The sequence below is a fragment of the Antechinus flavipes genome, chromosome 2 (genome assembly GCF_016432865.1).
Source record: "Antechinus flavipes isolate AdamAnt ecotype Samford, QLD, Australia chromosome 2, AdamAnt_v2, whole genome shotgun sequence".
NCBI classification, from domain to species: Eukaryota; Metazoa; Chordata; class Mammalia; order Dasyuromorphia; family Dasyuridae; genus Antechinus; species Antechinus flavipes.
This window is the reverse complement of record NC_067399.1, coordinates 221,878,966-221,906,278: the sequence shown is the minus strand read 5'-3', so window position 1 is coordinate 221,906,278 and position 27,313 is coordinate 221,878,966. Positions and strand designations below refer to the sequence as shown.

General features: G+C 37.5%; 1 protein-coding gene across 1 annotated transcript in view; it reads right to left on the bottom strand.

Annotated features, from left to right (window-relative positions):
• Positions 1-27,313, bottom strand: part of ALK (ALK receptor tyrosine kinase) — a 1,046,930-nt gene that overhangs the window by 67,637 nt on the left and 951,980 nt on the right. The window contains exons 12-13 of the mRNA XM_051976205.1: positions 24,904-25,066; positions 2,475-2,625 (exon numbers count right to left, since the gene is read on the bottom strand). Of these exons, the coding sequence (XP_051832165.1) occupies positions 2,475-2,625; positions 24,904-25,066 (314 nt within the window). The remainder of the gene's footprint in view (positions 1-2,474; positions 2,626-24,903; positions 25,067-27,313) is intronic.

The window sequence follows — 27,313 nt, the reverse complement described above, 5'->3', positions numbered from 1 at the left end:
TGTCTGTCTATTTTAATGTCTGGAGAATTTTACTAACTGATATGTTTTTTTTTTCTGCCAACAAAGAAATAGAAACTGACCAAGTATCTGGATATTGGACATTAGGATCCCTGGGGTATAGATGGAGAGCTGGAAGGGAATTTAGAAATCATTGAATCCAAGCCATCAAATGAGGAAACCGAGGTAACTTGTTCAAGGTCACATATGTAATAAGTAATAAGGCTAGGATTTAAACCCAGGTGGCTGAATTCAGATCTAAGAATCTTTCCTCTCCTCTATTCTCTCCTGCAGCTCTTTTCCCATCTGGGCAATAGGAGATGCATGGGAGGCCAATGCTTCTGTCCACATGCCATCACCTCATTTGGCTAGTCTAGTACAGGTGGATGCCCAGGACTGCCAGCAGAGAATTACCTCTTTTGGAATACGGCATGTTTCTAAATTGAGTCCAAAGTTTGAGAGCAAGTAGGTTGATTAATAACATGATAAAGTGCGGTGACCCAGAGGAACAAGTAGATTACAATTGAATTTTTAAAAAAGTAGTCATGTGAAAGACATAACTGATTACAATCCAATCAAGTAAAAGTTCCTTCCAGAAGTCAATGCAATCTCTCTGCTCAGATGAAAGAATTGCATTAGCACTCGATAAATTCTCGCTAAGATTACAGCAGCCTGTAATTTAATGACTTCATATATTATATCAAGCTGGAATGTCCTGATTATAGTTGCTAAATAAAAGTTAGAGTTGGGGCATTTCTCATTCTAAAGGTTGTTCACATTAACCTTTCTCCTGTTTCCTCTGGCTTAACCCCATGATTATCTCTGCCATTTGGAGCTCCCATCCTTGATCCTGGGCATTTAGACCTTCTCTGCTCTCTTGCTCTCTCTGAGATGCCCTGCCTCCAGGATCCTGGACAATTCACTTTCAGGGTCCTGCCCATCAGAACCACAAGGAATGTCTTTTTGCTATGCTGATTCCTTCCCACCCCAGAAAGAGGTTGTCTGTGGGGCATTATGGCTTTCAAGGAGGGGTTCATCCATGAAGGTGTGTTGAATGTCCCAGGAGGCTGGTCACACAGATTTCTGAGTATTTATCATGGTAGATCTCTAGCAATGGTGGTTTATCTGTTCCCTGTTCAGTTTTTTTTTTTTAAAACAAGTTTTACTGATGCCTTTTATTTTTATATCACCTTCATTTTTGGAAATACCTTCTCTATCTCATCCCTTGCCTGAAATGGAACTGTTCCTTGTGACAAAGAAAATGGGGTAAGAATAAAAATTCAATGCAGTGACCATGTTCAATAACATGGACAACATTCTTGCCTACTAATCCACCACCTTAAGCGAAGAGGAGGGATATACCGTTCTCTGGGACTATTACTGACCTTATTAGTTACTCAGAATCTCCTTCCCTTTAGTAATCTTTTGGTTTATATTATTACAGTAATCGTGTTTAATGTTCCTTTGGTTGTGTTCATTTTCCTTGTATCAGTTCACACAAGTTGTTCATGTTTATCTAAATTTTTCATAACTATAATTTCTTGCTGCACTATAATATTTCATTATTTCATGTAAAAGTTCATTTCGCTATTCCCCATTTAATGAGTAACTGCTTTGTTTTTAGTTCTTAGCTATCTCTAAAAGTGCAGCTATGAATATTCTGCAACATATGGGATCTCTGTTTTTGTCTTTGACCTCTTTTTTCCTCTTCATTTTTAATGAGCTCTAATCATTCTGAGCTTGGTAATGATTTTCTTAAAAGATATATGTACACAAGAAACACAGAGCTGAGACACTGCAGAGTTTACATGATTTTAGTGCTATTATTTTTCATTGTCTTATTTTCTTCCCTCTAATTTTTGTCCAGTTCTGGCCTTTTGGATTCACTGTTGTTTGCTTCCTTAATCACTAACATTCCATTGGGGTCAGGAAGCCCAAGCGATGAGATGTCTCTAGGACTACAGGACATGAAGATATAACTTGTTAGGGATGAGAAATAAAGATGAGGAAACAGCAAAAGAAATGTAATAAAACCTAAAACAAAAGCATGTAACCAGCCTTAAATAGCCATAAATTAATTTATAGAGAGTATCTCTATATTGTAGATAAGGACAATAATTCCATGGCAAGGAAAAACAATTAGCAAATGGATCTTTACTTTCATTTCTGTTATAAAATAGAATAATGGTTTAGACTGTGTCTTGATTGTAGGTTCACAGTCAAGGTATTGACTGAGTCTGGATCCATGTTGTGTGAAATTTAAACATATTATATAATTCCAAACCCACTATTTTCTCATGCACATTAATGAAGGATGGTCACTCTAAATTAAAACTAACAGAGGGTTTCCTACAGGAGAATTGTATCATCTTAGAATACAGATTTCCAGAAGAATTGTGTCCATTGTCCATTCTACAGTGAATTTAGCACAACTTGAAAACCTTAGTAGATATAAAAGTAGAGCCATGAGTACTTACACTGGGACAGGCATCTTCCCCTTGCTGTCCCACCAAGATGTATAAGAAGTCATCCTTCTCCAGATCAAAGACTCCTAGAACCGATACACCATGGGATCTCATCATAGTGTTCTTTCCTCCTTTACCTCCAGCTGCTCCATAGCCTGAGATGCTAGAAAAAGAAAAAAGTAATTTTAATGATAATTCCTAACATCTGTATTGCACTTTGCTACAAACAGCAAATTCATACACCTTATCATTCTCATTCAATGTGATTCTCACCATAACTCTGTGCAGTAGGCATTATTAACCCAATTTTACAGATGAAGAATCTGAGGCTCAGAGAAATTAAGTGGATTGCCTAAGATCATAAAACTAATAAGTGGTCACTATGTGTTTGGACAGTGTCTGCATGTCTCAGAAATGGCTAAAGAGAGCAGCATCCTGGGAGGGAAGAACAATCAGCAAATTCACAAAGTAGACCTTTGTCTTGCAACTCCCAGGCTGTTGTTCTTTGCTCTGCACCAAGGTGCTTGTCCAAATACCAAAATGGGCATGGAGGACAGGGTGGAAGAGAAGCTCTGAAAGAGATTCTCATGATAGAAAGGGAGGTTGTGGCCCTCCCAGAGCAATGATTTATAGCCTTGTCTCTGTGATGTCATGCTCTGGGCCCTTTTCCCCTTCCTGAAATGTGAGGGTGCCACGTGCTGAATGAATTGAGTAATTGATGTTTGTAAAGTGTTTTGAAGCTACATCATTTAGTCAGATAGCAAGCAACTGCAAATGGGAGAATGAGATTTACAGCCATGTTTATGAGCAAAGACTTTTTAAATCAATTGTCCCAGAAGCTTTTCCTTTTAGAAATATGTATGTGGAAAACAACAACAAGGAGAAATTCTAATAGAAATGGTCTGATGGGAAAATGACATTACTTCAGTTGCCTCCCAGGTCATAAAGATGAAGTTAAGCAAGAAGAAAAAATAGAACTTAATTCCTGCACTATATAAGAAGCATGGCCAGACATTAGAACTGTTAGTATCTGTGCTACAAATTTCCCCCAATAGACTACCTGTCAGTGAGAAGTGATTGCATTACATTTTCAAACCCCAGTGTATTGGGATCCAAAGCACTTTTTGAAAAGCACCTGGGAGGAAGTAGCAGGAGGTAGCTTTGCATATTCACACATGCTCAGTGGCTTCCATACACTGACTTATAGGATCACAGTTAGAGTTGGAAAAGATATCTGGGGCCATCTTGGTCATTTTTTTCATTTTGCAGATGAGCAACCCAAGGTCAATGGAGATTTAATGAATTGCCCAAAGTTACTTAGGTAGTAAATTTGAAGCCAGATGCTTTGATTCTAGAGGTAATGATCTTATACACTGGTGGTTAAATAATGTTTAATATTGCAAACTCATCAGACACATCAGGCTCTAATGGGCAAATTGGACCAGGCAAAGCATAAGTCTGATGGCACTTCCTTAGTCAATAAACTCCATGGGCTTTCTCTAACCTCTAGGAACAAAAATAAAAATCTTCTGGTTGGCCCTTTATAACCTAGTTTCTTCTTACTTCTCCAATCTTATGTTTTACTTGCTTTTACATACTCTATGACTAATTAATAATGGCTTTCTTACTATTGCTCACATAAAACAATTTTCCTACTGCCTCCAAGAATTTTTGTTGATTTTCTCCTATGACTAGGACACTTTCCATCCACATCCCTGCCTCCTGGCATCCCTAGCTTCCTTCAGCTAAAATCCACTCTTCTGTAAGAAATCTTCTCTCCCTCCTTAATGTCTGGGATTCTGAGATTATCTCCAATTTATCCTATATAGATCTTGTATGTATATAGCTATTTGCATGTTCTCTCCCTCCTTAGGTTATAAGCTCCATGAATGTAGAGATGGCTTTTGCATTTTTTTTTATCTCCGGCACTTAGTACAATGCCTGGCACACAGCAGGCATTTAATAAATGCTTAATGATTTGACTTGATTCTCAGGCAAGGACTTAAAATGTTTCCCAATGACAAATGGTAGATGGATAATTCTTTCTTAATATTACAGAAAGATCTGGGGAACCATAGTGGAATTTTTCCTGGGTCTATCATCATCTTTTAAACAAAAACAATTTACAATTATCTACTAAACACTTATGATTATTTACTTGTCCCCTGATGCAAGGGGGCACAAAGAGCTACTAATCCTTCCCTTCAAGGAGCTTGTTTACTTAGCCGAGCTGTAAATAAGATATGTTTGTACCAGATGAGTGGTATAGATAGGAAGGCAATAAGAATTCAGAGAAGAAGAGGTCACTTGTTAAAGTAGAGAAACCCTGAAATTTGCTTTGTTTTGCTTCTTGCTCATTGCATGATCTTGGGCAAGTCTTATGGGATCATCAGATGATAGGATCATAGCCTTGGAACTGGAAGAGATCTCTAGCCATCTAGTCCAAATTCCTTCATTTTAAGGGGCAAGGACATTGAGACTCAAGAGGTTAAAAGATCTAAACATATACAGATGATAAACATCAGAAGCAGGATTTAAATCCAAGTCTTCTACCTGGAGAGCCAATAGTCTTTCCAGCATAATACCCCATTGCTAATTTTTATGGACCCCAGTTTCCTTGGTTATCAAAAGAATGGCTGAACTACCTGATTTTGCCAGGATAGTGGTACATACTTGTAATCCTAGCTGCTAGGGAGGTGGAGAATGCGAGATCTATTGAGCTGGGCAGCTCCCAACTTCAGTGGCCGTGCTGATGGGCTATCTGCCCTAAGGTCAGCTTTAGTATGACAGGCCCTTAGGGGCAGGGGTCACCAGATTGACTAAAGGTTGGAAATGGAGTGAGTCTAAGCTTGTGTGTGTGTGTTACATTTTTAGCTTGAGTGAGATAGTGAGATGGGGGAACCCAATCTTTAAAAGAAAAAAAAAGAACTAAGTGATCTCTAAAGTTCCTTTCACTTCTAAGTCTATAAAAATAACTGATTTATATAAATTTTTAGGGATTGCAAAACACTTATGATGCTGTAATCCTAGGGCAGTTGGGAGAGGCTTCATGGTAGGGGGTTGAAGGAAGACAAAAGGAAAAGAGAAGGGAGGGCATTCCATGTGGAGGGGATGAAGCAAGAGACGGAAGGAAGAATACTCATGGCATGTTGGAACAGAGGGTCTATGGAGACTAGGACAGGATAATTTTGGAGAGGTCAGTTGGGGGTCTGCTGAATTTCAAATATGGCACTGGGATATAGACTTTGGATTGCAGTATGTACAAACTACTACAAAGCAATTCTTCTTTTTGACAGAGATCAGAACCCTTCACAGAATATTGAACCTAGTTTTTAAAGACAAGGAAAATTTGGAGAAATTTCAGAAAATAACCAATATAAGTAAAAGGTTTTTGGGGAAAGGATACATAATGAGAGGTTAAAGGAACCCAGATCATTTAGCCTGAAGAGGAGAACACTGGGAAGGGTGCCCTGATTATGGTTTCCAAGTGCAATATGGATAAAATGCAATGATAATACAGAAGATGGTGGCCAGCTGTGTTTCACATCCACTGAGACCTCCCATGCAGCTGCTCCATATTTTTGGTGCCATGTAGATCTGCGTGAAAAATTCATTTCAGCCCCAAAGATACAGTTTGCTTGTAAGTGCTTCTGTCGTGTAGATAAAGTCACAGTCCTGTTGGGTCTGCACTTGTCTATGTGATGACTTGGAAACAGCATTCCTTCCCCCTCCCCCCTCCCTTTGAATAATATTTGCATAGATTTGCATGCATTAAAAATCACTCTGAACTCTCTCATAGATTTAAATTGAGCCAAAAACGGTTATATTTTACAAGTTGCTCATGCCTAAATATTTTCCCTCTTTTAGTCTCTATTTTTCCCCACCTCTGACTGCCAAGCCCTGGCCTGACTCTCAGTTATAAGTGCTTTGTTGACTAGATCTTTGGCCAGAAATTCAGCTATTCGGCTAGCATGAAGCATTCTGCCATAACTATGACTTTTTAAAATTCGTTATAAATTCAGTTGAGGTGGGGATATGTGGGTTATGATCTCAAGAATTCTTTCTTAACTCCACCGTTTGGTCATGGGGATGCCTGGTTCTTGTATTATTCTTTTCCCAGGATGGTACAGAGAAGTGTCTTAAAGTACCCTCTTAATCAAATTAGAACATGTTGGGAGGCCTCTTTTCCTGAAAATTCCTTTCATTGGGGAATTAGAGGAACACCACAGGGATGAAGTTACCCCTTCCCTCATGCCAGCACCCTAGGTTAAAGTCCCAGTTGCACTGCCCTAGTTATTTCTCTGAGTGTGCCATAGGGATGCTAATAATGGGGAAATTAGAGTTCAAGACTGATTTGCTCATATTGGAGTCAAAGTCAAATATTTGTAACATGAAAATCTTGCATAAGAGTAAGGCTGATCTCATAAATAGTGAATAGGAAGGGACTTGGAGAATCATAGATTTGGAGCTGGGAGGAACCTAAAATCCATCCAGCACAGTTCTCTTATTGTATAGATTTCAAGCTTCCCAGAGAAATGAAGTGAATTTTCACAAGGGTAAAAATAAATAGTAGAGTCAAAACTTGAACCCAGATTCTAAATCTGCTCCAACAGACGTCTGTTGGTCTCACATGGGAAGTCTCCTTGTCCCCTTCCCATCATCAGCTTGATGCTCAGACTTCAAAATTATACATCCATTCCTTTGGCTTAAAGCTGCCACAGCGTGATTATTAGGTGCACGGAGATGAGGAGCACGTGAGGAGTCGACTCCAGGTTTGTGTCCTGCAGTCATGCCATCTTCCTTGCCGTTCCTCATACCTGAAGTTCCAATCTCCCATTTCCAGGCTTTTGCACTGCCCCCCTTTGTGTCTCTAAGAGCATCTCGGACACACCCATATGTATACACATCATTTCCCCCATTAAAATAGAAAAAAAGTTTGTACCACTGTCAGTAAGCAGATTTGAATTCAGTTCTTCCTGACTCTAGGACCATCACATTATTCACGGCATCAAGATGCCCTAGAGTTAAAACTTTTCAAAGGCATTGATTAATTCTGCTTTTTCTATTTCCAATATTTAGCACAGTAACTAGTGCATACTTAACAAAGCCTTAATACTGATTCATTAATTGACTTCTAAGGGTCTCTTCTAGCTTTAGGTCTGTGCTCCTGTGGTCTAACTCACTCTTCTTGTTTCACAAATAAGGAGGCCTTGATGTGCCTAATTGAAGTGCTGGATCTGGAGACAAAGGAAGCCTGATTTAAAATCTGCCCTTCCTAGCTGTGTGACTTGGGACCCCACTGGTGAACATCAAGGTGGGGACAGGGTGGGAGTGGGAGAGGGCAGGAAGAGTTATAAACCTCTGAGAAGGGACAAAGGACACACAAAGGGAAGGACGGGTGTAGGAAAGGAAGTCCAAGATCCTTCTGTCCCCAGCTATAGGAGAAGATGGGAGAACAGAGTAGGTGCACTTGGATCCTTTGTTTTAGAAACATGAATTTGATAAATAGAGATACCCAAGAGCCACATCTGAGTAATCACTATAACCTGCATGCCTGCTGCTTCTTCCCCAATCACTTATAAACAATTTATTGACTGCCAACAAATAATTAATCCACCTGTCATTCACGTGGGGAATGTCATGTAGGGACTCCAATTTACTAGAGATCATAAGATATTTTGCCCAACAAGCCGTTGCTATGTTTTTTGTTGATTTTTGGCTACATCTTTGTTTTTACCACAGAATGGATGGGTAGTAGGTTTTTTTGTATTCTTGACTGTAGGCTATTATTCCCTGATTTAGGTGGCGTTTTATTCTTTTTTCTTTATTTAATTTTTTAAAAATAAAAGATGAGTAGCAATTCAAGGAGTATCTACTGAGTGCCAAAGCTTTTAATATTCCTGTAGGGGCATGCTGGAATTAACTTCATCTTTCACTGAAATTCTTGGGAAGTGGTTGGTGGCAGGGTAGGAGAAGGGAAGGAATTATTTCTCCCCCACACTTAGGACCTGACATATAGTAGATGCTTTATAAATGCAGGGTGATTGATTGATTCTCTTATAACCTTAAAATTGTAAAATGTACTTGGAAGTCCTGGAATGAGACATATTTAAAAAAGAAAGGACACTGGAATTAGCTTCAGTAAATCTGGGTTTAAATGATGGTTTCAATACTCTTTAGCTTTGTGATCCTGGGCAAATCCAAACTTCATCATCTTTGAACTTCATTCTCCATCATTAGGAGGGAAGGGAATAAACATTTATTAAGCACTCATTTTATGGTAAAAAAAAAAAAAACCCAAAACAGAGGTACACATAAAGTTAAATAATTTTCTCAGAGTCCCACAGCTAGTATTGTCTGAGGCTGGATTTGACCCAAAGATTTCTAAGATCTTTTCTAGTTTTAGGTCTGAGTCTTATGGTTTAACTCATTCTTCCTGTTTCTAGGTGTGTGTCTTCCTGCTCCAGGCCCAGCACTCTATCCATTGTACCACTTAGCTGCCTCACTGGACAGACTTTCTTGCTATTCTTATGTATAAGTTGAAAACATATGAGATATAAAACAGTACAGACAGGTATATTTTGAACTGTTTAATTGGTAGAACCAAAGAATAGTCTTTTAATGGTATGCTCCATGAAACCATCAATTAGTATGAAGTAAGTGCTTGTTAAGTATAAAGATCTATTCTAGGCCCCAACATGAGAGAGAGGGCAAAGACAAAAATTAAACAGTTCTTACCCTCTAGGAACTTTAGGATGTCAACTTGGAAAGGATGGTGATAGATAGGATAGAACAGGGGACTGCCTTGCTTTTCTTTGTAACTTCATCATTTGGCAGAGTGAATTGCCCATAGAGAGTGCTTAATTGATGTTTTTCATTCATTCATTAATTCATTCTTTCATTTTCAGTCATTAATAGTTTAGTGTGAATTTGGAAGTCTCCACCAAAGGGTCCCAGGAATGTGCTATTTGTCATACATTATTTAACATTTTATCAGTGACTTGGACAGGCTTAACAAGTCTGCAGATGACAAGGATGGGAGAGAGAGAGCTAACAGGGAGGTTAATGACAGCACTAGGACAAAACAGATTCTCACAGGCTAGAATTCTGGACCCAAACAAATACCATTAAGTGTAATGGAGATCAGTCAGCCAATCAAAAAACATTTATTCCTATGTACCAGTCACTATATTGGAATATAGAAAATATAAAAGCAAAAAGCCTAAGTGCATTTGTGCAAAAGAGCTTATTAAAACAGTTATCCCTTCCACATCATGATTTTTCCCTTTGCCATTTGCATATATTGCAGGTCAGCATAAGAAATTAAATGGAAATTTTTTGAGGGTTTTATGGAAGCCACAAATGACATATGAAGACCAATACACAACTCAGAAAAAGTTTAGAAACTCATAAAATATGTGTAGTGTTGTATAATATCAACACATTTTATCTTTTAATCTACAATAATAACTCAGATTTCATTGATATGAAGGGAGTGACAAAAAATTCTAATGTACATTTTTTGGATTGTAGGAGTGTCACACCTCTAACTCTTGTTACATGGAAAGGATAACTATATATACATATAAGTAGATTTAGAATAGCTTTTAACTTTTAATATCTTTTATATATTTATATGTAATTCTACATTTTTATATAAACATGATAATGTATAATTCTTTCATGTTATATAATATGTATTATAACATATAATATATAATGTATATTACATTTTATTTAATAATAAATTTTGATATATTTAAGCTTTAAATATATTTATACAAATTTAAAATCTATACATCTATATGCACGCAAAGTCAATTCAAGGTAATTTAGGGGTAGGGAAAAGATATAAGAAAGGGATCAGGAAAGGCCTCATATGCTTGATTTTCAAAAATCAATTTCCCAGGTTCAAGGCAGGGTGAGCATAGCTTGCAGGCAGTTTGGCTGAGAAAGAACTGGGAGTTTTTTTGTGGATCACAACCTCAGCATGAGCCAAGAGACAGAGGCAGTGGCCACGAGAGCTAATGCTATCTGGGGCTACATTAAGAGAAGCTGGAAGGGTAAGAGTAATAAGATTATAGTCCTTCTGCACACTCTCCAATCAGGCTTCTCTCACTTGGAGGACTTGCGGCACATTTCAGGAAGGTTGTGGATATGCCGGCGATGTCCAAACATGAGCAGCCAGGGTAGTAAAGGGACTTGAGGTGATGGCAGAAGAGAACCAAACTGAATCCTCTTTTTAAGAGGGATTGAGAAAAGAGGATTTATTAATCAGTATTAATGTGGGAATTGGAAATATTTAATGAGAAAGAGAGAAGGCAGTGGGCACGATAACTAGAGAGTTTGTGGAAGCAGGAATATAATTTTTCCTGGCTACTTCTGCAGAAGGGCAGCCAGGTGGCACAATGGCTAGAGCTCTTGCTCTGGAATCAGGAAGATCTGAATTCAAATCCAGCTCAGACATTTACTAACTGTGTTACCTTAGACAAATCACTTAAACCCTATTTTCCTTAGTTCTTCATCTGTAAAAATAAGGGTGTTAGATTTCATACAGTGGATAGAGTTCCAGACCTGGAGTCTGAAAGACTCATCTTCCTGAAGTCAAATCTGGCCTTAGACTTTTACTAGCTGTATTGCTCTGGGCAAGTCACTTTCCCCTTTTTGCCTCAATTTCTCAGCTATAAAATCTAAGCTGGAAAAGGAAGTGGCAAAATATTTCAATACCTTTGCCAAGAGAATTCCAAAAGGGATCAATAAGAATCATATACAACTGGAATGACTAAATAACAATTTCAGCAGAGGATAGACTTAGAATAACTAGTTTTAAAAATGGGCTGTTTTTGGTCAGAAAGATATCATATGTGCCAGATGTTATATAAAGAAAGGTAAAAAGTAATCCCTATTCTCCAGATGCTTACAGTCTAATTGAGGAGACAACGTGCAAACAATCATGTATCAACAAGATAGATATAGGATAAACTGTAATAATCAACAGAAGGAAGGCACTGGGGAGGAGTATATTAGGGTTAGTGTTAGTGCACATAACAGGATTAGGGTTAGGTAGAGGGACCTTCAAACAAAAGTAGGATGACTACGTGTAGCATCTGTTGTTGACATTAGTTTTAAGGTGTGGATTGAATTGGATGACCTGGAGGACCTTGCCAGCTCCAAGCATATAAAACAGTGTAATATCAACCCTATCTACTTCATAGAATTGTTGTTGGAGAAACTACAAACCTTGAATGTGAGTGTTAATATGAAGTGGCAGTGAGAACCAGAGGCAGTGGGTGAGTGACTGGGTAGAGAAAACCCCTGTTTGAATCCATAATTGTACCTCCATTTCCTTTTCAGGCACACTCCTGGGGAAACAGAATCCCTGTTCTCCTATTACTTCTCAATGTTGTCAAGATGGAAAAGCAATAAAATATCTGGTGGAAATAACTTACAACTAGGGAGTCCAATGAATGAATCTCAGACTGAAAGAAAGATTTATATTTGGACATGGTCCCCTCCAAGAAAAAGGCTTTTTTACTCTATAATCAGTGTAGTTGTGAGGGCCCAGCTGGTATAGGCTGGATAGTACTAGTTTATTTTTAATCTATTAAATCCATCTCCCTATGGAAGAGAGGATGGGTTAACCCAATAAGGGGAGACCTCTGTGGGCTTTTGGGGATGGTGAGCTATTTGACTACTTCCTATTTCTATCCCAAAAGGAGGAGATGAGCACTGTTCATTCCTTTCTGGCTCTGGAGTTAGTATCATTCCTTCCCTCTCTAATAAAGCTGGGATGGGAAAACTTAATAGTAGGTGCTTGATAAAGGCTTTTTAAATGATTTATAACCATCTAAAGTGTTTTGAGCATAGAAGAGCCCTTTTATAAGTTCCTTGAGAGTATGAATTGTCTCATTTTTGTCTTTGTTTTCATTTTGTCTTACCCTCAGTGGCTAACATAAAGCCTGGTACCTAGAAGAAATTTAATAAGACCTTTTGTTTGATTGACTCAATACAGAGCTCATCCCCTATTTATAGCTGGTTGATAGTCCTCTATTTAGATGTTTTCTCCAATTGTCATTTTTTCTTGGCATCCTTGGCACCTGGTACATTGGATCATAGATTCAGAGTTAGAACTTGGGCAGCTAGTTGATAAAGTAGAGGTCTGGATCTGGAGCTCAGCTCAAATTTAGTCTTAGTTTCTTGTCACCTGTGTGACAACCTCTCAACCTCTCTCTGCCTCAGTTTCCTCATCTATAAAATGAGGACTATAATAGCATTTACTTTCTAAGATTATTGTGAGGCTCAAATGAAAAACAATCTAAATAGAATTAGAGTTTGTAAAACTGAAAGTGTTATAGAAATCCTATGCATTAAAAAACAAGTTCAATTTCATCATTTTATAGATGGGGAACTAAGGATAAAAAGAGGTGAAGGGTCAAAAAGTAAGAATCCGAGGTAGAATGTAAACTCAGGTTTTCCTGCTTTTGTAATCAGGAACTTTGTCTACTACATAAACTGGAACTTTATCTACTTCATCACATAGCAAGTGCTTAATAACTGCTTACTGTATTGAACCAAATTGAATTCTCTTTTTAAGAGAGAATCAGCAAAAAGTGACCCATCAATATTACCATAGGAATTTGTTATCCTTTCCCAGCTTTCTCTAGGCTCACAGAAGGACTTCTTAGAGGAAATTCCTAATATAGGTGCCTCACAATGCACACATAGAGCATGTGTGCTGAGACCTATTCTCTTTTATTCTTTCTACTTTATCCTCCTGATCCCAGGCGACTGTCCCACAAGGCTTGTGTTTTTCTTTTCCAGTAAGGAGGGAGGTTTGGGATGGAAAACACAGGAAAGTTCATTGGTAGCCAAGGGCCAAGTCAATGCACATACTGTCTTTGGAACATGATTCCCAAGAGATGCCTGGTGTCATGTGGGTTGCTAACTTAATTGCAACCAAACTTCATTATTGCACTTCCATATAGAATGCCCTCCTAAAAGCACTCACTCCAGCAAGAGCAGCCCTATAAATGCACTTATCTTTTGGTCCCAAGAGCGGGGGCAGCTCTGCCATGAAAACATTTAGAAGAGAAAAAGAAAACAAATAAAACTACTTCTCTCATCTTCTCCTTCCCAGAGGACTTACATGTTGGAGTAGGGGAAGGGAATGGAATTACTCAGGCCTGTGCTGTATTGCTGTAGGAGGGGGAGATTGTCGCAAAGAACAAACAGGACCATAGATTTAACATCCAGCCCAACTTTCTCATTTTCTATGTAAGAAAACTGAGACCCAGGGATATTAAATAATTTAGGATCAAAGATCTAGAACTAACGGGGACTTCAGTGGCCATCCAGTCCAATCCTCTTATTTACAAATAAGGAAATTGTGGCAACTAGAAACTAGGAGATTTTGGGGGGTGGGGCAGAGCCAAGATAATGGAGAGGAAACAGGTTTTTATCTGAGTACTTCCTGACTTCCCTCAGATTAACATCAGATCAAGCCCCTGAATATTTGGCATGTAAAAAACTTCCAGCAGAAGATATTTTAGAAGAACTTCAGGAAAGATCTATGTCAGTCAGGTGGGGGTGGGAAGGAGGTACAACCCAGTGCAGGCACAGCTCAGTGCAAAAAGACCCAGGGTAGAGAGTCTTCCATGATCTGGGGGAATTTAGTGAAAGATTCATAACCAAAATACAGCAGCATTTTTACTCTGTCCTCTGTCAAAAGTCAGTGGATCAGCAAAGTAGCTGTGAGACCTCCAAAACAACTATAGAAAAAAAAATAGTAAACTCTTGAACCCCCAGCATAACAAACAGGACTTAGCCATGCCCACCCAGCATGAGAAGGAAGCTAGTAGCACCAGCTTCAGAGCAGTGTGAAGTCCCTATTGCCTCTAGAGGAAGCTTAGGAAATCTCCTCTTTGCCCAAAAAGCAGACCTCAATCTTTAAAAATGAGCAAAAAAGCAAAAAGAACTCTGACAATGGATAGCTTTTAGGGAGACAGGGAAGAATCCTGAGAACACTAAAGGCAAAACATCTCCAGATGAAACCTCAAAGAATGATATAAATTGGTCTCTGTCTCACAAAGTTCTTTTGGAAGAATTCAAAAAGGATCTTAATAGAGAGTTAGAAGAAAAATGGTAAAAGGAAATGAGGGTTCTGAAAAAGGAAACACAGAAATTGTCTGAAGAAAACCACTCTTTAAAATAGTTTTGGTGAAATGGAAAAAGAAAACAACTCCTTGAAAAACAGAAATGGGAAAAAATCCAATGAACAAAACAACTCATTGAAAAATTCAACTGGGCAAATGAAAAAGAAGATAAAATAGCTACCTGAAGAAAAATAATTCACAAAAATTAGAACTGAACACATGGAAGCAAATGATTCGATGAGACATCAAGAATCAGTCAAACAAAACAAAAAGGGATCTCAATCTCATTCTATCAGAACTAGATAAATCAAACTATCAAATTAACAAGAAACAAGTTAGGAAGATAAATAGAATTTTAGAAGAGTTAGGTATGATAGATCTCTGGAGAAAACTGAATGGGGACAGAAAGAAAATATATATGTATATTTCCCAGCAGTACATGGAATCTACGCAAAAACTGACCATGTATTAAAGCATAAAAACCTCAAAATCAAATGCAGAAAGGGAGAAATAGTAAATGCATCTTTTCTAGAGCATGATGCAACAAAAAATATATGTAATAAAGGACCAGGGGAAAATAGACCAAAATTAATTGGAAACTAAATAATCTAATCCTCAAGAATGAGTAGGTGAAACAACAAAACATAGAAACAATTGATAATCTCATCCAAGGGAATGACAATAATGAGACAATATATCAAAATTTATGGGATTCAGCCAAAGCAATTCTTGGGGAAATTTTATATTTTTAGATACTTTCTTGAATAAAATAGAGAAAGAAAAGATCAATGGATTGGGAATGCAACTAAAAAAGCTAGAAAAAGAGTAAATTAAAAATCCCAAGTTTGAAATTCTGAAAATAATTACCAAATTTGAAATTCTGAAAATAAAAGGGGAAGTTAATAAAATTGAAAGTAAGACAACTATTGAAAGAATAAATAAAACTAACATTTGCTTTTATGAAAACACCCAACTAAATAGATAAATCTTTAATAAATTTGATTAGAAAAAGGAAAGAAGAAAATCAAATTGTTAGTTTCAAAAATGGTACCAATAAAGAAGAAATTTCCACCAAGAAAGGAGAAATTAGAGCAATAATTAGGAGCTATTTTGCTCAGCTATATGCCATTATTGGCATATAAAAATCTGATAATCTAACTGAAATGGATGCTTACAAAAATATAAATTTTCCATATTAACAGAGGAGGAAATAAATAACTAAAGTAGTCCCATTTTAGAAAAAGAAATTGAACAAGATATTAATCACGTTCCTGAGAAAAAATTTCCAAAGCCTTATGGATTTACAAATAAAATATACCAAATACTTAAGGAACAATTGATTGTAATACTATACAAAATATTTGGGAAAATAGGGAAAGAATGAATTCTATAAAATTCCTTTTATGACACAAATATGGTGCTAATACCTAAACCAGGTAGGGTCAAAACAGAGAAAGTTATAACCAATTTCTCTAATGAATATTGATGTAAAAATCTCAAATAAAATATTACAAAGAGATTACAACAAGTTATCATTAGGATAATACATCATGACCAAATAGAATTTATTCTAGGAATGCAGGAATAGTTCAATATTAGGAAAACTTTTGGCATAATTGACAGTATTAATAATGAAACTAACAGAAATCAGAAAAAAGACAGAATAAATGCAGAAAAAGCCTATGACAAAATTCAATACCTATTCCTATTAAAAACACTAGACAGCATAGGAATAAATGGAGTTTTCCTTAAAATGATCCATAGCATCTATTTAAAACCATCGACAAACATTATATGCAATAGGGATAACCTAGAAACATTCCTAATAAGCTCGGAGGTGAAACAAAGTTGTCCATTATCACCATTACTATTCAATATTTTATTAGAAATGTTAGCATTACCAATAAGAGAAGAAAAAGAAAGGGTAGAGTAGATAATGAGGAAACCAAATTATCATTTTCGCAGATGATATGATGTATACTTAGAGAACCGTAGAAGATCAACTAAAAAACTATTAGAAACAATTAACAACTTTAGTAAAGTTGCAGGCTACAAAATAAATCCATATAAATCATCAGCATTTCTATCTATTACCATCAAAGTCCAGCATCAAGAGATACAAAGAAAAATTTCATTTGAAATTACTATAGATAATATAAAATATTTGGGTATCTATCTGCCAAGATAAAGTCAGGAACTATATGAACACAATTACAAAACACTTGCCATACAAATAAAGTCAGATCTAAGTAATAGGAAGAATATCAAGTATTCATGGGTAGGTTGAGCTAATATAATAAAAACAACAATTCTACTGCCAAGAAACTACTTTACAGAACTAGAAAAAATAATAACAAAGTTCATCTGGATGAACAAAAGGTCAAGAATTTCAATGGAATTAATGAAAAAAATGAAAATAAAAGCTGCCTAGTATACTAGACCTAAAACTCTATTATAAAATAGCGGTCATCAAAACCATTTGGTCCTGGCTAAGAAATAGAGCAGTTGATCAGTGGTATAGGTTAGGTTCACAAGATAGTCAATAACTATAGTAATCTAGTGTTTGATAAACCCAAAGACCCCAACTTTTGGCATAATTGACAGTATTAATAATGAAACTAACAGAAATCAGAAAAAAGACAGAATAAATGCAGAAAAAGCCTATGACAAAATTCAATACCTATTCCTATTAAAAACACTAGACAGCATAGGAATAAATGGAGTTTTCCTTAAAATGATCCATAGCATCTATTTAAAACCATCGACAAACATTATATGCAATAGGGATAACCTAGAAACATTCCTAATAAGCTCGGAGGTGAAACAAAGTTGTCCATTATCACCATTACTATTCAATATTTTATTAGAAATGTTAGCATTACCAATAAGAGAAGAAAAAGAAAGGGTAGAGTAGATAATGAGGAAACCAAATTATCATTTTCGCAGATGATATGATGTATACTTAGAGAACCGTAGAAGATCAACTAAAAAACTATTAGAAACAATTAACAACTTTAGTAAAGTTGCAGGCTACAAAATAAATCCATATAAATCATCAGCATTTCTATCTATTACCATCAAAGTCCAGCATCAAGAGATACAAAGAAAAATTTCATTTGAAATTACTATAGATAATATAAAATATTTGGGTATCTATCTGCCAAGATAAAGTCAGGAACTATATGAACACAATTACAAAACACTTGCCATACAAATAAAGTCAGATCTAAGTAATAGGAAGAATATCAAGTATTCATGGGTAGGTTGAGCTAATATAATAAAAACAACAATTCTACTGCCAAGAAACTACTTTACAGAACTAGAAAAAATAATAACAAAGTTCATCTGGATGAACAAAAGGTCAAGAATTTCAATGGAATTAATGAAAAAAATGAAAATAAAAGCTGCCTAGTATACTAGACCTAAAACTCTATTATAAAATAGCGGTCATCAAAACCATTTGGTCCTGGCTAAGAAATAGAGCAGTTGATCAGTGGTATAGGTTAGGTTCACAAGATAGTCAATAACTATAGTAATCTAGTGTTTGATAAACCCAAAGACCCCAACTTTTGGGATAAGAAATCATTATTAGACAAAAATTCCTGGGAAAAAATGGGAAAATAGTATAATAGAAACTAGACATTGATCAATACCTAACAACCTATACCAAGACAAGGTCAAAATGGGTTCATGATTTAGACATAAAGAGTAATACTATAAGCAAATTAGAACAACAGACAGCCTACCTCTCAGATCTGTAGAGAAGGAAGGAATTTATGACCAAAGAAGAACTAGAGTACAGTATGAAATGCAAAATGGATAATTTTGGTTATATTAAATTTAAAAGATTTTGTAGAAACAAAATCAATGCAGACAAGATTAGAAAGGAAGCAGTAAATTGGGAAAAATAATTTAATCCAAGGGTTCTGAAAAAGGCCTCATTTCTAAAATATATAGAGAATTGATTCAATTTTTTTAGAATACAAACCATTCTCCAATTAATAGTCAAGGATATGAACAGACAATTTTCAGATAAAGAAATTAAAACCATTTCTAGTCATCTGAAAAAATTCTCTAAATCACTATTGATCAGAGAAATACAAATTAAGACAACTCTATGGCACCACTACACATCTATTGGCTAAGGTGTCAGGAAAAGATAATGATAAATAGGGGCAGCTGGATAACACAGTGGATAGAGCATCAGCCCTGACAGAGATAGGAGGACCTGAGTTCAAATCCAGTCTAAGATACTTAATACTTACTACCTGTGTGACCCTCAGCAAGTCAGTTAAACCCAATTGGCTCACCAATACTAATAATAATGATAATGATAAATGTTGGAGGGGATGTGGGAAAACTGGGACACTAATACATTGTTGGTAGAGTTGTGAATTGATCTAACCATCCTGGAGAGCAATTTGTATCTGTGCCCAAGGGGCTATCAAACTTTGATCCAGTAGGGTCTCTACTGGGTCTGTATCCCAAAGAAATTATAAAAAAGAGAAAAGGACTCACATATGCAAAAATGGTTTTTTTAGCAGCCTTATTAAGTAGGAGAAAAGAATTGGAAACTGAGTAGATGTCCATCAGTTAGAGAATGGCTGAATAAGTTATGATATATGAACGTTATGGAATATTATTGTTCTAGAAGAAATGATCAGCAGGATGATTTCAGAGAGGACTGGAGAGACTTACATGAAGTGAGTAGAATTAGGAGATCATTGTATACAGCAACAACAAGATTATGTGATGATCGATTCTGATAGACATGCTGCTTTTCAACAATGAGATGATTCAGGTCAATTCCAATGATCTTGTAATGGAGAGAGTCATCTGTACCCAGAGAAAGGGCTGTGGGGACTGAATGTGGATCACAGTGTAGTTTTTTCACTTTTTTTGTTGTTTGCTTGCTTTTTTTCCTCATTTCCCTGCCTTTGACTTGATTTTTTTTGTGCAGCATGATAAATGTGAAAATATGTATAGAAGAATTATATGTGCTTAGCATATATTGGCTTACTTGCTATGTAAGGGAGGGAGAAAGATTTGGAACACAAGATTTTGCAAGGGTGAATATTGAAAAAACTATCTTTGGATGTATTTTGAAAATAAAAAGCAATTATTAAAAAAAAAATTAGGTTGATTTTTGCCTCAGCAGTAAGCATCAGTGTGGGATTTGACCCCAGGTTCTGCTTTCCAACCTAGTACTCTATCTATCCTGATGATTGTAAAGGTTTTTTGTTGAGGACTGTTCTTTAATTTTCTTTGTATCTCTTGGAGAGCCCAAGATGATACCTCATACATCACACAACCCCATTTATCGTCACCAGACATCATTTAGGGAAGCAAATTCTCTAGAGAAGGGTGTTGCCATCTGCACTACCACCAACACCAATGAGGATCACCCGCCACTACTTGGGCAAGTAAGTCCCAGCAGTCTATCTGAACTGGTATCGTACTACTTACTTCAGTCTGCCTGAAGTACCAGGGCAACATGAGGGAGAAACAATAGGTAGCATGTTCTAGGCATGTTCACCATCACCATGCCTTAGAGACCTGTCAATATGGACTAGGATCCAGATACCATTCAGTAAAACCAGTTCCCCACTAACTCCAATCCCTTTAGCCAATGTCCAAGGGACACAACTCTTGCAGAGATGTGACCAGGCAACTATCTCTAATGTACAAAAAAACTTCCAAATTCCTCAGAGGCCATGGTGAGCAAAGACCTAGAAGTTCCCAATGCCAGAGTTGTTGGCACATGGATCAACATCAGAAACAGATAGGGTTTTATCAGGGGAAATGGTTTTTTAAAATCTGCTTTATCATGTGTACCTAAGAGCCACTGGACCTTTTCACCTGCCTTTCAGAACATTTACTGCTCTTGATAGCCTACATTCTATAGATACAGAAACATAAGGGGGGTGGAGGGGAGATGGGGGGATGGAGAGGAAGGCTCCTAGTTCTGAAAACCTACTCACATCATGAATGGATTAAATAGGCAACACTGTATATATACCATGAAGGGTATAGTACCTTCCAAAATCTTTAGGAAATAAAGGGAGAGGGATGGGTGGAGGGGGTAGCAAAGGGTGAGGGAAGAAGACAAGGGAGGATCCATGGGTGGGGGCAGGTTAAGTAATAGCAAGCAAGGAGCAGAATTAAAGCAAAGAGTAGAAATAGGAAAGATATGTGTGTATAGGTAGGGGGAGGGGCAGGGTATATATGTGTACGTATATATCTATATATATATATATATATATACATAGATAGATCCTTTGTTAAATATAGCCTATTTAGGGGTGGGAAGGTGGGATAAAAGGGGAAAAAAGAAAAAATGTAAAAAAGGTACATAGCAGAAAACAAAAGAATAATTTATGGGGAAGTAAAGAAAAGATGGACACATGAATATAATTTCTTCTACATATATATATATATATATATATATATATATATATATATATATACACACACACACACACACACACACACACACATATACACTTTCTTGAACTGGTAATTTGTTGTTATATATTTTGAATTCTCCCTGACATTTAGCTGGGCACATGACAATGTTCTCTTTTGTTTTGTTTTATTTTGCTTTGTATTCCTTTTCAGTTTTTCTTTTTTCTTATTTTGTTTTTCTTAAATAAAAAACAAACAAAAAAGGAAAAAAGAGCCCACAATCTAAAGCATCATGCTGTCTCCCCTTTTTTAGAACATGAAGTCCTTGAGAGGAGGGATTGTCCTGATTTTTTATTTGCATCTCCAGAACTGAGCACACTGCTTTGCAATCAGCATGCACTTAGTAAATGCTTTTTCATTCATTCAATAAATATTTGCATAATCGAATTGAATTGTAAACTGTTCTCTGTAGTTCTTTGTCATTCAATTTATAGGACCACAGATATAGATTAGAACTGTAAGAAGCAGAGACTGGCTGGTTCAACCACCATTTTACAGATGAGAAAACAGAGGTGAAAGGAAGTTAAATACCTTACCCAAAGGTATTACTCAGATAGGTAAGTCATGGGTGAGATTTGACTTAAGTCTTTTGACTTTTGACTCTAGATTCTTGTGCTTTTTCTACCTTACTTTATCTGACTTAGACCAATTATCTATGGAGTACATTTATGCCACACTAAAGGTATTGTTGCCTTTGTTGATAGAGTAAGAAAAATAAACATTTAGTTTCCTCTGCAGCAGAAGTGATGGAGCACTTATACATCCTTAAGAAGTCAGTGTTCTGTTACACTTTTAGCAAGCATATATTAAGGCAATGGCAAAACTAGAGCTGGGAAGCAGGGATTTTGGCTCAATCTACAATGCTATAGCAAAGAGATCAGGAGAAGTGAGTAGGGTAGAATTGACTCCTCTGGAGTGAGATATATTTTCACATACTCTTGAAATTGAACCAGTTAGGGACAGATAAAAGAGAGCAGCAGGAAGCTGAGGGTGGTGGAGTTGGTGGGGTGGAGCATCAATGAAAGCTGAATGGAAGTCAAAGGCTGACATACTGAGCAGAACAACTTGAATATAAGGTCCTTGAGGGTCCGGGCCATTTTTCTTTTTGCTTGTATATTTATGCCCAACTGCTTAACACAGAAACATTTATTATTGCTTTTCAGTATTTTTTTATTTTTATTTTTGACTCTTCATGACCCCATTTGAATGTTTTCTTGACAAAGATAGTAGAGTTGTTTTCCATTTCCTTCTCTAGCTCATGTTACAGTGGAGGAAACTAAGGCAAAGAGGGGGAAGTGACTTGCCCAGGGTCATACTACTAGTAAATATCTGTGGCTAGAATTGAACTCAGGAAGGTGAGTGTTTCTGCCTCTAGGCCTGTACCATTTAGCTGCCCTGGCTAGAACATACTTAACATACTTAATTAATATTAATTATTTCTGTGGCTGGTACCACCACTATTCACTCAGCTGCCCATGTTTGAAGCCTTTGTCATTGATGCTTCAGTTCTCATATCCACATCAGTTGCCAATTCTTGGTGGACCTTCCTCTGCACTATGCCTTCCCTTTATCTCCATTCATTTAGACTTTAATAGTTTCTTTGTCCTATAATAGTTTTTTCCCCTGATTTGTGACCTCTACAGAAGTAATCCTTTCTTTATTCTTCTGCAAGATTGTTCTTTATGCTCAAATTTGACTGTGTCACTCCTCTGTTCAAAACCACAATCTTTATTATCCTTCATGGCTTATTAGAGGAACGCTATATTTTTCAGTTTAATTTTTAAAGGTCTCTATAATCTGTTGCCAACCTCCCTTTCCATACTTCTACCTTTTATACAGAGTAACTCCAGGAGAGTTATTGACACTGATTGGTATAGTACATAGAGTTCGTGGTCATTAAGATTCATCTTCCCAAGTTCAAATCTGGTCTCAGACACTTAGTAGCTATAAGACTTTGGACAACTCACTTAATCCTGTTTGCCTCTGTCAAATCAACTGGAGAAGGAAATGGCAAATCCCAAATAGGGTCTTGAAGCATTGGATAGGACTGTAAACAACACAATGACAGCAATTACAGTAAATTGATATTGAGGTGTATTGAAAAAAGTCCTGGCTCTGGAGTTAGAGAGCCTGGATTCAAAGCCCACTTTTGACATTTGCTACCTGTGGAATGTTGGGGAAATCAGTTAAAATTCGAGGAAGGGGTTGGACTTCTTGGCTCCTGGGGCTTCTTTTAACTGAATGCTTCCCTTCATATCATTTCCTGCACCTGGAATGTCTTTCCCTCCATGTCTGCTCTTTGATGTTCCCTACTTGTCATTCAAAGCCTAACTCAAATGCCATCTCCTCCATGCATCCTCCCCCGATCTTCATCACCTCTTGTGCCTATTCAGAAGTGTACTTTCTCTCCTTAGACGTCCTAAGGCAGGCATCCTGACTTAGGAGCTTAAGTGGCAGCCACATTCTTTCTCTTTGCACGGTTCCTTTTGGAAACTTCGATAATTACTGTATAGCTATTGTATAGTCATGTATCTCTATGTATATGCTGTATCCCCTTGCTACATTGTATTCTCCATGAGAGCAGAGCTCATGTAATCATGTCTTTGTGTCTTTCAGGTAGCTCCCTCAGTGCTCTGCAGAGAGCAGGCTGCTTAATATAGCACAGGGAATGAATGACCCTGTGCATGGGGAGCTAGTAGCACCTTCTTCGAATGAGAAGAGCAACAACAATCTACAGCTGTCATTACTGTATTATACAATTTTATATTGAGAGCCAATATGGCATGATGGAAAGAAGGTCATCCTTGAAGACAAGAGAGGCAATGAGCTGGTGCAAGGGACAGAGCTCTGGGTATGGAAGCAGGAAGATCTGATTCAAATCTTGCCTCAGCTATTTACTGGTTGTGTGACTCTGGGCAAATCACTTAATTGCTATTGACCTCAGTTTCCTCAGTCTCTAAAATGGGGCAAGCATCCCATCTCCCTGTTAGGATTATTGTGAGATGATAATTACAAAGCACTTGGCACAGTGCCTGGCACAAAGTGAGCACCATAGAAATGTTAGCAATTTTCAGCCCCTGCCTCTGAAACATATCAGCTGGGTGACCCTCCGTTAAGTCACTTAAGCTCTCACCGTCCTGGGCAATTCTCTAAAATTATAATTCACAGAAGAACTTCCCAGATGCATTAGTGGAGGGAATTTTCACACAGGGAGTTTTCCACACAAATATCCCATTATATATGTACATATAAACGTATGTGTGTCTTCCTATCTATGTATGTATACACTTAGGATGTAGGAGAAACAATGGGATATAATGGAAGCAATCTCAGCTTATTAAGGATCTCAGGGAGTATTGGATGTGGCATGAGAAGAGTAGTTGTAATAGAATACCTCCATCTCAAGTTAGAACTGTAACCATGACATCTCCTTTGAGCTTTCCATATTGATCTGAAAAATGGGTGTAACAATACTCAGAGAACCCAGCTTGTGAATAAAGTCGTCTATAAAGTGTAAAGGGTTATATAGACAAAATACTATCCCTATCAGCAGTTTTGTGCTATGCCTCTCTTGGATTGTTGGCAGCATGAGATTATTCTCCTGCTGTGTCCAGCACAGTGCTCTGCATACAGTAGGCGCTTAAAGAAGACTTTAAATGTCTTTCCATGAAAAAGAGGACTCAAATTCCCTGCAAAAAAGGCAGGTTGTGCCGTCTGTCTGCCTTCTTCCTTCCTCCATCCCAGTTAGAACCGCTGTGATCACCATTTCTTCTGCCTCTGGGTGCACGCGGGGCACACACATGCACGCACGCACACGCACACACCTGTATGTGTCGGTGGCCGGCACTCTCCAGATCTGCACGCCCTTCAGGGCGCCCTCGCTGCCCACGACCACGCTCAGGTTGGAATTCCTGTAGGCGTTGTTGCACTGGGTCTGCGTAGGGCCCTGGGGCCCGCTGGCTCCACACGTGGTGAACAGCCAGTGAACTGTAATAAAAGACAAGGAAAAGGAGAATCAATCAAAGGGACATTTTTATTTTTCCTCTTCAGTTTCTCTTCAGGAAGGTGAAAAACTCCCATGTGTCGCCACCAGGGGGAGCCCTGTGCACAGCCAGGTTTCTCTATTCCTTTGCTTAGAGTGTATTTCACCCTTGTCTCTCTTTGCAGGCACCCATGAAGCCCTTCCTTAAGCACCTCCTCCAAGAAGCCTTCCTTGACCATCCCCACCCCACTCCTTTTTCCTATTTTTTTTCAGGAGTTAAAAAAACAGTTTATATTATGAGAAAAAAGGCATTGTTTTATAATGGGAAAAAACCATTTGTTTGAAAATCATAAAATGATAAGTTTAAATTCTCAATACCTCAAAAATTCTAATGATATATTTTATCTCACATCACGTTCATTTCTGAATATATCCTTCCTTTCTCTTCTACACAGTGAGTTATCTCTTGTGACAAAATGTAAAAAACAAACAAAACACAATCCGTCCAATTCAGTAGAACATATCAATTCAGCCTGACATTATTAAGATCTATGTTTCAGAGCCTTGAGCCCCTCCCTCTGCAAGCAAAGGATAGACGTCCAACTCTGCTATCTTTTGGTCTTGTAGAAGCTATTTCACCCCTTTTGTGTCTGAGGTTCCTTGTCTAAAAAAATGAAGGAGTTTCTTCTAGTTCTAAACCCTCTGATCCTATCTTTATTGATCTGATTGTTATAATAATGATAATAACAATAGTAAAATGTTGCTTTGTCTTTAATCTCTTTCTACTCCATTTCTCCTCTCCTCTCCCTGAGGCAGGAACTATGCTCATTGCACCTTACACAGAATTCAATATGGGACAGAAACTCAATCACAACCATATCCAAGCTGTACCTAAAGCTGTAGTACCTGCACTGCTAACTCCCTTAATTGGAAAAAGATTAAAACAGTAAAATAAAGGTAATGGCAGAAACCTAACATCACCACAGGCAGTGTTGGGAGCATAAAGCCAATTATCTCTGCTAGGCATTTTATTTTGTGCCCATGTTCTGCCCCAGATCTAGTTACTTTCAAAAGGCCAGTGGTGCTATGTCCATCTATAGCTTTAATCCTAGTGCTCTAGATTCATGTCACTGTACCACAGTTTACTATAATTTAAACTCTGATTTTTGTCTCCTATTCTGAATATTTTCTGTCTCTTCTCCCTCCTCTTCTTCCTCTTCCCTTTCTTCTCTCATTTTCTTTCTTTAATTTCTTTTTCCTCTATCCTTATTTCCCCTTTACCTCTTGTTCCCCACACCAATGTACTTGGAATACTAGGAGCATTGAGTCCAACCAATGATATTAACACTTTTGCAAGATCAAGAGAAAAGAGCTCTGGTTTAGGCATGGGTGGGAAGGACAGGGAAGAATATGGAAGAAGCAAGGACCACGTTGATATTGATTCTCATGGGTTGGACATTATTAGGCATTCTTAATATATTGAACAAAATGGATAGCCAAAGCACAGGAACAGGGTAGGATGTAGTCACTGAAGGTTGACTAGAAAGTGGTAGTATGAGTTTACTTTAATATCTCTGGGCCTCAGTTTCCCCATATATTAGATGAAAGGATTGGACTAGATGGTGAGAAGCAGGATGGATACTGTATAGAGCACTGGACTTGGAACACACAGATCTGAGTTCAAGACTCTCCTTAAACATTTATTAGCTGTATGACCCTGGAAAAAAATCCTAACCTGCTCCCCTCCCCCCATTATTCCATCCCTCTTCTGAACTTTACTTTTTGCATTGAGAGCTTTACCATTCCTCTAGTACCACAAAGTCATCCTTGCCTCCTCACTAATACCCCAATATTCAATCAATTGCAAATTCTTGTCATTTCTGTTTCTACAACATATCTCACACTTACCCCTTTCTCTCCAGTCACAGAAAGAACATAGCCAACATGCAGGTTTGGGTCCATATCATCTCTTTCCCATACTACTGAATTAGTTTCTCCATTGATCTTCCCACCTCAAATACCCTCCCACTCCAATCCATCCTTCATACAACCGCTATATGACTCTCCTAATATGTATAGTAGGTCTGAAAAAAAAGGCCAAGATCTCCCACTGCCATCCAAGGCCATGTCTAGTTGTCCTGATTTATATCTTGCCCCTGGACCCAGATAGCTTTGCAAGAGAGAATAAGGCTGATAATTTTGCAAAACCTACCCTTACTTAAATAAAACTCAGTTGCATGCCATGGCATCCC